The sequence below is a fragment of the Antechinus flavipes genome, chromosome 6, assembly GCF_016432865.1.
Source record: "Antechinus flavipes isolate AdamAnt ecotype Samford, QLD, Australia chromosome 6, AdamAnt_v2, whole genome shotgun sequence".
In the NCBI taxonomy this organism is placed as follows: domain Eukaryota; kingdom Metazoa; phylum Chordata; class Mammalia; order Dasyuromorphia; family Dasyuridae; genus Antechinus; species Antechinus flavipes.
In genome coordinates this window covers 70,333,114-70,347,349 of record NC_067403.1, presented here as the reverse complement: position 1 = coordinate 70,347,349, position 14,236 = coordinate 70,333,114, and the positions used below count along the sequence as shown (strand labels likewise).

Below are 14,236 nucleotides of genomic sequence, written 5' to 3'. Positions count from 1 at the left end.
GGGGGAGAGATGCACACCGATCACATACTTTATCATTACCGTTACGCTGTTGGTAGAAAACCAGGGGAGCCTCTCTTGTAGCAAAGCTTAAATAGAGAAAGAAAAAGAACTTCAGCAAAAGTCATCCATAATCCACCATGTCTGATAGTTAATGTGTCATAGCCATGGACTCCCATTTCTGCACTGTGAGAGGAGATAGTTGCATTTTCTCAATGCTGCTCTGGGGCCATGCTTGGTCAATGTAATTACACAGCATCCAGTTTCTTTTTTTGTTTTTCTTTCAGTTTTTTTATTGTTATTATCTTTTTGATTCTACTGACTCCATCTGTTATCAGTTCATATAAGCCTTTTCAAGTTCCCCCGAATTCTTCATATTTCCCATTTCTTACAGTCTCTTTTCCATCACACTTACGAACCACAATTTGTTTAGCCACTGCCCAATCAACTTTGTCCCCCTTTACCCCCCCACTCCATTTTTTTCCACAATAACCTCTCCCTCCCTTCATGATTAATTAACATGTCAACTCTTCCCTTCCCTGGGCATGCTTTCAGGAAAGATCTGCTCTATGCTTTCCAACCCAATTGGAAATGATTTCTTCTTATTTGTTTTTGCACTTTATCATCATCACCATCATCATCATACCTGACTCTTATAAAGTACCTACTATGGGCCAGGTGCTAAACGCTGTATAAATATTATCTCATTTGAGCCTATTAACAACCTCTGGGAAATGTGTTTTTATTGTCTCTATTTTACATTTGAGGAAACTGAGGTAAACAGAGGTTACCTGGAGTACCAGGATCACACACACTAGTGCTGTCTGAAGTAACTGAAGTCTTCCAGATTTCACCTGGTACTGTATCCACTGAACCGCCTAGCCATGTCTCTTGTGTGAGTCCTGATTTCCCCAGAATCATTGTGGTCTGTGTTGATGTCTCTCTTCTGCCTGACCCTAATTAAATGAAAGTACCCTGAGAGAAAAGACTTATGTCCCCAGGGCCTAGCATGATGTGCTACTAATGAGACGCCTCCTTAAAGCTTTTTTTTAAATTAAAACATATTTTAATATTTCTCACCATAAACTTTAAGATAACTGGAGGAAGTAATTCTCGAGACTGCTTCCCCAAAGTGAGGTCAACCAAAACAGAAAGTTAAATTTTTCTGGGTTTGAAAGATTCCTGAGCTTCTTTCCCAGACTTTTCTTGACATTCCTTGATTTAATATAGTCCAAAATTACAGAAGCTGCTGGAAGTTTTCCTGTAGATACGGAGCCAAGCCGAGCAGGTAACTCTGGGGGTCCTGATGGGGATTATTAGTCTGGGAGAGACCTTTCCTCAGAGAATGGGCTCCCACTTCCAGCTGTCATAGCCCGAAATAGACAAGAGAGTATTGATTAAATGCTGTGCCAAGGGCTCATTAATCATCCGGGCCATAATATATCTAGAAGACTAAGGTAAAGTGGGAAGATTAAACAAGGAAAGGTACGGGAAGTGGGGAGCTTGACAATGACAAATGAAAGACAATTCTAGAACCAATCAAAAAGTCGCAGACAAGATTAACTTTGGGATAACTAAGCCCGATGTCTTATAAATGGTGTACAGTAGTGTGTAACATTTTAATACTCTCCATGATGCACTGGGAATGCCTCCCTCCTTTAAGGATAGAAAGGGGTGGGGATTCCAAGGAAGCTGTCTGCAAGTCCAATATCACAAGCTAGAGAGGAACTGCAGAAACATAGTACCCTCCTTCCTCCTCTTTCTCTCCCACCCTTCCTCTGTCCCTCTCTCCTTCTTTCTCCCCCCCCCTTCTCTCTTCTTCTATCATTCACTCCCCCTCTCTGTCCCCCTCTTCCTCTCCCTCTCTTTTTCTTTCCCTCTTTCCCTCCTTCCCTGCTCTCTCCCTCCTTCCCTGCTCTCTCCCTCTTCCTTTTCTCCCTCCCTCTTCCCTCCCTCCTTCCCTCCCTCCATCTCTCTCTCTCTCTCTCCCTCCTTCCTTCCACCCCCCCTCCCTTAGCACCATCTTGGCAAATGAGTTAAAGCAGACTGAGGATGACCAACAGGCTCCAAACCCATCAGTAAGAGGGTTGTTTACCCCAAGCATGTAAAGACCTTTCCTGATAGGACAGGCAGATGAAAACAGTCTGTTCCAATGGCCCTGAAGGCAGCTGAAGCAGGTTCCATGTTATTCCCAGAGCTTAGTAAGACATCAAAGATCTTAAGGTTGCCTCCCAGACCATCACCAACCATCCATGCTGTTTGTCTTTCCATTGAACTTTGATGATGGGAAGAGAGAACAAGATGGACAACTTTGTGCAACTGTACTTTATTTAATTCCAATTCATGCACAAGTAAAAATATCACCTGTGATGTCATTGCTTCTCTTCAGAAATGAAGAATGAATAATACAACATTCCTCAACATTTTTCCTAAAGCCTTCTTTTTTGTTAAATTAGAATGCTTCCCTTTCACTTCTCTATGCAAAGCCAATGGGGAAAAGTTACTCTCCTAAAGGCTCCACAAAAGCTAAACAGAACCACGAGAACAGTTTATCAGGTGTTCACTTGACATTGAGAAGCATACTTAGGCTTGAGCACCTGAAACCTGACCTGAAGAGGCTGAATTTTGTAATACCCTTCCTTGCCTGTCTCCATGCCCCTTATCTCTTATCATCGGAAGACTCATGTTCCTTCAGAGCAGATCCATAAATTATGGACTTACCTAATTCCTCTGACTGGCTACTGATTAACCCTAATTCAGCAAAATCCTGCTTTTTATTGAGGCATTTGTGACGGTACAAGTGCAGTTGTCCTCATAATCATAGCATTGTAATGATTACAAAGGAACAACAAAGGAAAAAAAAAACAAAGGAAACATTTATTAAAGAAAAAATACCTGATTCACAATGTCTGTAGCATTCTCCCTGGCAATACACCACATCTCTTTTGAAATGAAAAAGGAGAATTTCATTTTCTGCTCTCAAGGACTGTTACTGTTATTTTAGGTACTCAGATTTCAGCTTTCTTTCAGGAAGATTTTTTTATTTACATTATTTTAGTCATTATGCATATTGTCCTTCTGTTCCTATTTAATTCTGTATCAGGCCCTACAAATCTTTCTATGTTTCTTTGAAGTTTTCATATTCACCATTCTTTAGTGTTCATCGTATTCTATTCCATTCAAATACCACATTTTCTTTGGCTATTCTCTTTTCCATCACTGGGATTTTTTGTCTCTTCTATGAATATAGTTAGTGTATATTTCATTGAGGTTCTTTTCTCTTTTGTTTTTCATTTTTCATGAGTTCATAAAAGCTTTTTTCTTACTTCTTTTCATTCATCCCATTTGACTATCTTATTTGTACATTTGTTTTTGTTTAGTCATTTCGGTTACATCCAACTTTTTGTGATCCCATTTGGGGTTTTCTTGGCAAAGGTACTGAAGTAGTTTGTCATTCCCTTCCCAGTCCATTTGATGATGAGGAAATCAGGGCAAACTGGATTAAGTGACTTGCCCATTTTTACACAGATAGTAAGTGTGGGAGGCCAGATTTGAATTTACAAAGATGAGTGTTCCTGAGTCTGGAATTAGCACTCTATCTACTGTGCTAAACTATACCATGGTTCAATTTTACTGCTTAATATTTAAGTTGATTCCAATTTTTTGTAATTTATATGTGATGCTACCATGAAAATCTTTGAATAAGCAGCCTTTTTTGTTTGTTTGTTTTTGATTGCACTATAAACAGATGTAATTTCCAAAGTTATGTTATTGGGCCAAAAGTCATGATTGTTTTTTGCAACTTTTGCTGCATGCTGTATGATAGTTGCCGAAACCACGATCCCACCAACATTAAATTTTAAGTACCCAGTAAGCAAAGTGTAACTGTTAACTACCATTATTTTTAATTACTTTTAAGAGACTTAGAATTTGACAAATTCTAAGACAAAATTGTCATTCCACATAGTAGACACTATTTAAGCAAGAAATCTCTTGCAGAATATATGTTCCTGCACATACGCTAAAAGGCAGATGGTCTGAAGAGAGTGCCAAGCTTCTGATATAGGTTCTCTCTAGGCATCTGAACAATGAAGGTTTTGTAAAATGGATCCTAAATCCTCTTTGAAGGACTGTGGGTTCCATATCACTATTATCTTCTATGTGGGAGCATATCTCTAGATCTCTAAGGAACAGAACAAAGAATCCAGTTGTTCACAGTGAACTTTGAAGATAGAAATGTAAGCATCTTGCTGCTTCACAATAAAGTTAAAATCCCAAAGAAAGGGGATTGATGCTTATGGCATGACAGAATTCCAAATAATAAAAAATAAATTAAATTGAAATAAATATGCTAGTTTATTTATTAATTAAATAAAAATAAAATACATATATTCATTTTATTTCAATTTTATTTATAAATAAAATAACTAAGTATATTTATTTTAATTTTATTTTATTTGTAAATAAAGCAAATAAATATATCTATTTTTTTATTTATAAAATTTTTTTAATGCCAAAAAAAAAAAGATAAGGAATCCATTCAAGTAGACACTCTCAAATAGGAAAAGCCTATCCAACAAAAAAATAAAAGCATTTAAGTTTGTAATGTGTTGATAGAGTATCAAGTCCTTCAGTAAAGATTATCAGATATTGGGGAGGAGGAAGAAGGGAAACAGAGGCTCTGTGTTTGGAGCTTTGTAGTTGTTAAACCAATAGTTCCTTTCTTGGCAATGTATGAAAGGCAATAGAAGGAAGAGAAGAGAACAATTTCAAATGACTTTCTTTGTGATCATGGTTTTCTTGATTAATCTGGTGCATTTCCAGATAGACTACTCCCATTATATTTCTTCCCACCCTGTCTCTTTTTTGGCTTCATGTTCAGGCTTCAAATAATAAAGTTACCTCAGTAAATTGTAATGACTGTAGAGACAGCCATCATGGGGCAAATCTCAGTGATAACATTCACCATACCCTGTTAATGGAGGGGAAGGCTATTATAAGGCTTAACTTTCAGGGATTGACAAAAAATGGTTTGCTTTGGCCCAAAGACCAGGTCTAAACCAGGAAGTTATAATCTTATCCTAGGACTCTGCTGGAAGAAGTATTATAATCTGGGCTTTGGGGAAACTAATTGGAATTAATCTGTTGAGGGTATCACAGAGAGTGAAGTGTCTGGTGTACTGGAAAGTTAAATAATTAGTTCACTTTCACATAGTAAGTGTGTCTCAAAGGTAGGACTTAATCTCGGTTCTTGACAAGAGCAGAGAGAGTGTGGGACAATGAGTTCCCTTACAAACAAAAAATACAAGTTTTAACTTTAAAAGGGGAATCAGAATGATAAGGATGGAAGAAGGTGGGAGAAGGAATGAAGTTTCAGGTGAGCTAGAGAGGAGAGTGAATGAATGAATATCCAAGTGAAGAAATGAATATCCAAAATCAAATACAGAAATCAGGGAAGCAAAAGAGGGGAAATGGAGAAGTAAGTCTCTGGGGACAGGTAGCATCATAGTGCACAGAGTACCAGGCATGGAATCATTAAGATTCACCTTTCTGAATTAATTCTGGCCTCAGACACTTACTAGTTGTGTGACAGTGGACAAGTTACTTAACCTTAATTGCCTCAGTTTTCTTATTTGTAAAATGAGCTGGAGAAAGAAATGGCAAACTTTCCCAGTATCTTTGCCAAGAAAACTCCAAATAGGGTTATAAAGAATTGGGCATGACAGAAACCACTAAATAACAAAAAGAGGAAGGAAGGAAGGAAGGTAGGAAGGAAGGAAGGAGGGAGGGAGGGAGAGAAGGAAGGAGGGAAGGAAAGAAGGAGAGAAGGAGGAAGCAATACCCTCATTCCCATACCAGGTCCTATGATCCCTCCCAACAACCCTCTGACCCATGGTCTGGCTTTCAGGATAACCAGGAAAACAGATATAAAACTTCACCTTCCTCCGGAAGACTGAATGGGAATCTACCTATCCATCTCCTGCAAAGATGATGGCTTCATCATTTAAAATGAGACACATTTTTATGGACATGGCCAAGTTAGGAATTTGTTTTCTTTTACATATTTTTACAAGGGCTTTTCTCTTTTTTTTTTTAAATGGGGGAGGGGGGTGCAGATAGGAGAGAAGAGAATGTAAAGAGGATGGAGTCCCAATTTTCCTCAATCTAATCAACTCAGTTCTGTGGATATGACAGTAGTCAGTGTCACTCATGAATGAGAGATTTTGAACAAATTCCCAGGCCCAATTCTGGCCTTTTTAAAATACAATTCAATCCAGAGAGTCTGTGCCAAGAGTTCTTATGCACTGTCCAGCAGAGTTTCTTAACTCTGGGGAACAAAGAGATTTTTAGGGATTTCACAAATTTGAATAGAAAAAAGTTACATCTATATTTTCCCTAAGTTTTCATTTCCTTTGTAATCCTACATATCTTATTTTAGGCATTTAAAAATACTATTTTTTTGACAAGGGATTCATGCAATTCACCAGACAGCAAAGGCATCAATGACACACAGAAAAAGTTTTTTTTTTTTTTTAATCATCCTGTAGATCATGGCCCCATTTACTTTAAGCATGTGATAGCTTCTTCCTGTTTTGATAACATAGTAGTTGATTTTAAGTACATGATTGGCTATCATGTAAGAGGAATAACACTTATTTTACTTCACCCTAAAAGGCAAAATCAAGAATAATGGGTGGAATGTGCAAAGGCACAAATTGAAGCTTGAGATTGGACAGAGAAAATAGTTCCTAATAATTCAAGTTTCCCAAAAATTCCCTAAGCTAACAAGAGGTGATGGGTCCCTGTAACCATGGAAGTCTCTGAACAAGTGGGCAACCATTTGTAGATATGTTACACGAGCTAGATTTGATGATTTGATAAGGTTCCTCTGACAAACATAATGATGGTACTTACTAAATACATTTTTAAAATTCATTCATTCATGTGGCTATAAGCTCCATGAGATCCAAACTTATATCTTACCCATGAGCAGCACAAAACTGTCCTTAATAAATGTCTTTAATCAAATTAAACAATCCAATTCTGCTTCTTCCTCCTTAAAAAAAAAAATACAAAGATGATCTCTTTATTTCAAAGATTTAAATTATAACCTCATATATGAATTCTTTCAAAAGTAAGGACCAATTTCCCTCTTAAATATATCTATAAATTTGTTCTCCTATAATTCTGCAATAATTACTAGGATTACAGATTTATAATCACTTCAGCAATTTCCCATAGGGACCTTTCCAGTACAAAGAGACCTATTTTTCCCCCTTAAAAGGACAAGCTCATTAAAACTAAACATGAATGACATGTTATCTTGGTTTCATCATCTAGTGATTTATTTGCAATAAATAGCAAATGGTATTTTATTCATTTTCTTTAAATTCCATCTTATAGTTCCAAAACATAAAACTAAATCTGGGATGGCTACTATTAGCTTGCTCAATACTCAGAACCAGCAAGTGAAGGATCCAGTTCAGAGGTCACAGTAAATATGCAATTTTGAAATATGACCATTTTTTCTCCTCTGTCTTCCCAGAACCTGCTCTGTATTTTGAGGATGCTGAATATCATGTTGATGAAAGTGCTGGTTATGTAGAAGTTTGTGTACAGAGGAAGGGTACTGACCTTTCCAAACCAGCCATGATCACCATCCAATCAAGAAAAACAGAGCCAGTGTCAGCGGAAGGTAAGAGAAATAATTCAAAAGGGAACAGGGATCTATTAGTGGAAAAGGAAGAGAAAATGAAAAAAATAATAATAAAGAGTCTCGCCTTTTGCATGAACTCAACAACTTGGCTGGAGATAGTTTCCCAAATCTTCATGGGAAGGGCAAAATAAAGTAGAAAGAATGAAAGACTTAGATTCAAAGCCAGCCTCTGACACTTACAAGCTATGTGATGATGGGTAAGTCCCCTAACCTCTGAGCTCCAGGTAGGGAGAAGGCAAATAATGGGCAGGAAAAAGTGTATCCTGGTTTGGGGTATAGAAGGGAAGGCCAAATAGGGAGATGAACCAGTGTGAGCCAAATAAATAAACAGATAATGAATAAGTAAATAAGTTAATAAGTGAATGAAGACAGATTGATAATAAAGCAACTATGGAGCTGAAACAAGTATGAAAATCAAGTACAGGAACAGACATTCAGACCAGTCCAGCAGAGATAAAACAAAAAGCAAATTCAGTGATTGCTTTGGAATTGACAATTCATTTGACCCAGCTTGTTTTTCCAAAGCATTAGTTTTTTGTTTTTTTAATGATAGCTATTGGTATTTTCCACTCTACCTAACCCTATACTAATTTGCTAGTATGGTCACCATAGGGATTTCTGAATCAATTGCACCTGCCAGGTCCTACAGGAATATCCTTTCAAGGATTTATTATTTTGGTTTATTTAGGATTCATTAATTTGATGAGCATTTATTGATGGATTCATCATTCAAAATGAGACACATTTTTATGGACCTGGCCAAGTTAGGAATTTGTTTTGTTTTACATATTTTTAAAGGGCTTTTCTTTTTTCTTTTTTTGACTAATCATTTTTTCTTTTTATGAATAATCATATATGCAAATCACTATGGTAGGTGATGGATTGCAAAAACAAAAACATGGAATAGCCCCTTAACTCAAGGAGTCTAAATTCTATTGGTTGGGGAGTGGGCACAATAATTACACAGCTGAGTAAATACAAGATACATCCAAAGTATATACCAGTTAATTATGTAAGAAAGAAAGGAAAAAAAGCATACAAACAATAAAAATCAGGAAACACCAAGTATAAAAGATGATCCTTGAACTGAAATTTCATATATACAGAATAAACAGATTATTTCAGAGGGAAAGAACTAAGATTAAAGATAATTGGAAAAGGCTCCTTACAGAAGAGGAGGTTTTAACTTAATTTTGAAGAAAGACAGGAAAGTCAGGTGAAGATGGGGGGGGCGGCGGGAGAATGGAAGGAACATTATAGGCATGGAGACAACACCCAGAGCTAACTTTTGGTGGTGAAAGTTAACATACCGAGAAAACACAAAATTAGAACTAAGGAGTACCCCATAATCTAGTTCAGAATACAACTGAATTTACAGTCATTCAAATAAAACCTTCAGGCCTGAATCCTATAAACAATTAGCAACTCTGTTTGCTCCTGTTAGGGAAGAATTTCAATTCATAGCTCGCTTGAAAGCTGGAAGGCAAATAATGAATCGAGGGAAGAAAACCTGTTAGTATTGATTGTTTTACATGGAGTTCAGAGTTCTCAACTAATTATTTGAAACTCACAGCAACTCTTTAAGCATAATAATACTAAGATAACCATTATTATCTTCACTTCATAGATGAGAAAGCTGAGGCTATAAGTAACTTAATCACAATCACACAGCTAGTAAGTAATAAAGCCAAGACTTGAACCCACATCTTGGGACTCCAAACCTAACATTCTGTCCCATATATCTAAAACCTTAGGGGAATAGCAGAGCCCCTCCAGGTTTGAGTCTGGAAATATTTTGATGAATGATGTTCCTGTAGCTCAATACTCCTATCACTAGATTTGTTGGTTTGTTATTATCTATCTGGGGTTTTGTCCCTTTGATGTAATGACTAAATATCTATTTTAATTGCTTGTAGAAAAGCTACTTAGATCAGATGGGTCAAATTATCAAATAGTTAATGACAACTTGATTGAGGGATAATCCGAACTTCAGAGGCAGAGACAAAATGAGTTGAATTTTGAAATATTAAGTCAGCCTATCAAGGAAAATGCAGAATAGATTATCGAAGGGTACAAAATATCACAGGGAAAAGCTTTTAATTCCAAATGAAGGTTGCCTGCAGAGCCTCTGCTGCCATCAATAAGAGTTGGGGATGCCTGTAACATGAGAGAATTTAATCACACTGATGATGAGGATATGTTGGTGCAGTCTTGAGAATCTCACAATCCTTGAAAGCCAGGTGAGTCACCTTCCCCAGGAGATCAGGCCCATAAAATATTATTCCAAAGGATCTGGATGTGGAAAAGAATGGTAGGCACTGGGAGGCCATTCCCCTTCTCGGAAAGATCCCTAATTTCAATGAATACTGCAAACTCACTGCAACACTGCTTTACTGACAGCTGGCATGGATTATGTTGGGGTGAGCCAAAACCTCTACTTTGCTCCTGGAGAGAACATGAAGACTTTCTGTGTGACCATTGTGGATGACCTGGGACAACCTGTCTTGGAGGGTCCAGAGAAATTTGAATTGGTCCTTCGCATGCCCGTGGGCTCAGCGCTGGGGAAGCCTAGTACAACTACAGTTTTCATCAATGACTCCCTCTCAGACTGTAAGCGAAAATATTGTCATGTTTGGGTTTTTTAAATAATTCCTTCAAAAGTAACAAAAGCATCACCTGAGATTAGATCAAGATACTTTTGGCTAATGGATGGATGGTCCTTTTCATTTTTTTGTATTAGGCATTTATGTTACAATGGACTAATGTGAGTGGGTATGAGTGAGTACATATGTGTCTATAGGTATGTACCACAGACAGTGTACCCCATACTACATTATGGCAGGGAGATACCTTGGGTAACATCAAGTATTTTAACTTTATTCTGAATCCCTTTTGTCTCACAAGGGTTCTAATCTATTGAAGGGAGTACTCACACTGATGAAACTGTAGATCCTTGAAAGTATTTAGTGTTATATCGATGGTCAGAAAACTTGTCCTCTGACATTAATTAGCCATGTGATCCTGAGCAAATCAATTCATCTTTATGGGACTCAGATAACTTCTTGAGCACTTTAAATCATAGGGTAATTATAGTCTGGGATCTTCTTTGGTGATGGAAATTCTCTTTCCCAAAGTTACCCATGCTGAAACTATCACAGACCCTTCATATATTCACTTATATAGAAAAACTATATTAGAGGGACATTTCCACCCTTAAAGAAGTCAGTTTACAAAGTCATATGAAATATTTAGGAAACTAGAAAGTGTAAATATATAATTATACAATGGTAATTAAGTTATTGCTATTTTATTATTATTGATATTTATCATAGTCTGAAGGACGACAAAATGCTTCTCTAATCAATCAATATTTACTAAGCAACTACTATGTGCTAAACACTCCTTATAAAAGGAGGCAAAAGATAGTCCTTGAGCTCAAGAAGTTCACAATCTAAGGAGGATACAACACAAAGACAAATATATATATATATATATACACACACACACATACACACACACACACACAATCTATATACAGGATAATAAAAGAAGAAACTAGAATTAAAAGGGGTTGGGAAAGGTTTCCTATAAAAGATGAAATAAAAGAAAGTTTTCAAGAATGTGCCTTATTTCCTCCTGGGAAATCATGGCTCATAGAGTCATGGATTTAGATCTGGTCTTCCAGACTTTACAGACTTTACAAAATCTAGCCAAATCCTTCATTTTACCTATCAACAAATTAATCAACAAGCAAAGATTAAATGCCAAACACTGTCCTAGGTGCTGAATACAAAAAGGGAAATGAGGTAGTTCCTGCCCTAAGGAACTTACCTTCTATTTGGAGGAAACAATATGTAGATGAATAGATAAATGCAACATATAAATAAAGTAAACCCAAGACCATTTGGAGCAGGAGGTATTAGATTCAGAGGAAGGGGCTATAAGAAGTGAGGCAGCATTTAAACTGCAGCCTAAAAGAAGCTAGCATTTCCAGGGGGAGGTGGAGGGAGTCCATTCCAGATGCAAGGGGGGACAGCCTATCAGAGCCAGAGAGAAGAGAGAGGGAATGCCTATACATAGCACAGATGAGACCCAGAAAGGCTGAGTCATTCTCCCAAATTTACATGAAAGTCAAATAGCGGAGCTGAGATTTGAACCCATGTCCCCAAATCCATCCCTCTAGAATGACAGACAATTGAATTCATTTTTAATATAATTTTGCAAGATTATTTCAATTCAACAAACATTTATTAAATCTCTGTTGTGTGCCAGACACAGTGTTAGGTACTAAAAATAGAAATAGAATTTTATATATATATATTCCTCCTTTCCAAGTGCTAAATACTGGCACTCATATTTTAAAGGCATTAAAAAATTCACAAAAGGCAGGTAGGTGGTGCAGTGGATAGAGCACCAGCCCTGAAGTCAGGAGGATCTGAGGTCAAATCTGACCTCAGACTCAGACATTTAACACTTTCTAGCTGTGTCACCCTGGGCAAGTCACTTAACCCCAATTGCCTCAGGAGAAAAAAAAAATCATGAAACATTGAGATTTTCTTAATGACTTGAAAAAATTGGTGACAGGAGCTTAACCATCCCTCTGTTAGCCTCCGGATGAAGAGGTTTGGGGCATTCTCTTCCAGTGCCTAAGGTCCAATTCCAGAAGCCCTCCTGCACGGGAAATGAAAGAGATGGACAGGTCAGGGTCATCATCCACCGCAACGGAGATGTCAGCCTTAGCTCCACCGTTCGCTGCTACACTCGCCAAGGCTCTGCCCAGGTGGCTGCGGACTACAAGGAAAGGCCCAACACGGATGACTCCATTGTCATTTTCCTTCCAGGTAAGAACTCTGGGTTCACTTTGGTCCCGGGGGTAGCACAGAGTAGCTTGCTCTCAATTCCAAAGTAAGGGGGAAGGAGAGAAGAGAAATATATGCACACATAGACACATATATACACCTATTTCCATGTGCATATACACATGTGTACCCATGAGTGTTTAAATGTCCGTGTTCAGTTATGTCCAACACTTCTTGACCCCATTTGGGGTTTTCTTGGCAAGATACTAGAGCAGTTTGCCATTTCTCTCTCTAGCTCATTTTATAGATGAGGAAACTGAGGCTAATGGGTTGCTAAATAACTTGCCCAGGATTATATAGCTACTAAGTATCTGAAGACAGATTTGAACTCACAAAGATGAGAGTTCCTGAATCCAAGTCCGGCACTCTATCCACTCTACCATCTAGCTGCCCAAATGCACATGTTTTGCCTGCATAATAAATAGAATTATCTACATGAGAAATAATCTGCATAATAAATATGTAAATATAAGTTTTATATCTTTATATTATGTTTATATTAATATATTTTATATATTATATATAATATCTTTATATAAATACATATAAATGTTGTTGGAAGGTTACCTATAAAAGTCTCCAAACTTTTTAAGTTGTATTTACCCTTCCCAGATACAAAAACTCAGCAAACTGACTGCTTCTTATCTTAGAAGGAAATAATGAGAATGAACCAAAAAAGCCTGTTTAAAAAGACTTTCAATTCTGGCAAAGAAATGTCCTGTACAATTCTGGGTTGGAAGACAAGCATTTTTTTAAAAAAACATTTTATTTCCATATTGGGATAACTTTTCCATCTTAAAAGTAGGAGGTAATCAAAAGTCACCCTATTGTCCCATGGGCATGTGGATAATTAAAGTGTTATATGATGCATAATGCTCAATAAAAATTTTCTCATTCAGATCAGAGGAGGGGAAGATAGAGGAAGTAGGAAAGTACTAAGAGTAAGGAGACAGGGATTCTGAGACATTCTGAGAGGTATCAGTGTAACCCTGATAAGATGCTGAAAAGAGAAAAGGGGAGTATGGGGCATTCTGAAAGGAGAGAGTTGGGACTTCCTAGGGTGCTGAGTGGTGTTGAGAAGACAGACAAAGTAAAAAGGGATGGGGGGATTATTGAAGAGAAGCTGGGCACCCCTCCCTTGGGTGGAGAGGAAGTGGGGGAGAGTAGATGGAATTAGAGAGAAAAAAAGGGACTAGGGAAAGAGGAACAAAAACATGATGCAGCAGAAACAGCCCCAGATTTGAAATCAGATTTCCCAGGCTTGAATTTCCATCCTGCTACCTAATTCTCCCTTTTTGGGGGGCAAGCCTCAGTTTCTTCATCTGTAGAATGAAAGAGTTGAATTAAATGGAAATAAAAATGCTTCCAGTTCTGAGTTTATGATTCTATCCTGCCATCTCTCTTCTCTGGATCTTAACCTCATCTTCTTGGGGGGACTGAATGAACCTTAAGTCCTTTCTAATTCTGACATCTTATGATCATTTCGGGGGGGTCAGTATAAAAGAAAAAATCAAGTAGCAGGGTCCAATGGAAAGAGCAAATAATACTGTATCTCATGGAAGAGGACCTAGATTTGAGTTCTGTGTCAGAGTCCAGTAATCTATTTTTTATAACAAGGTCTGCTGGGTGGTGAGGCTGGCCCTAGGGTATGAAAGACAAGTTC

The 14,236-nt window shown here is 37.5% G+C and overlaps 1 protein-coding gene across 1 annotated transcript in view; it reads left to right on the top strand.

The window, feature by feature from the left end:
- FREM3 (FRAS1 related extracellular matrix 3) overlaps positions 1-14,236 on the top strand; it is a 102,814-nt gene that overhangs the window by 62,683 nt on the left and 25,895 nt on the right. Inside the window, exons 8-10 of the mRNA XM_051966679.1 lie at positions 7,544-7,693; positions 10,115-10,324; positions 12,358-12,555. Coding sequence (XP_051822639.1) covers positions 7,544-7,693; positions 10,115-10,324; positions 12,358-12,555 — 558 coding nt within the window. The remainder of the gene's footprint in view (positions 1-7,543; positions 7,694-10,114; positions 10,325-12,357; positions 12,556-14,236) is intronic.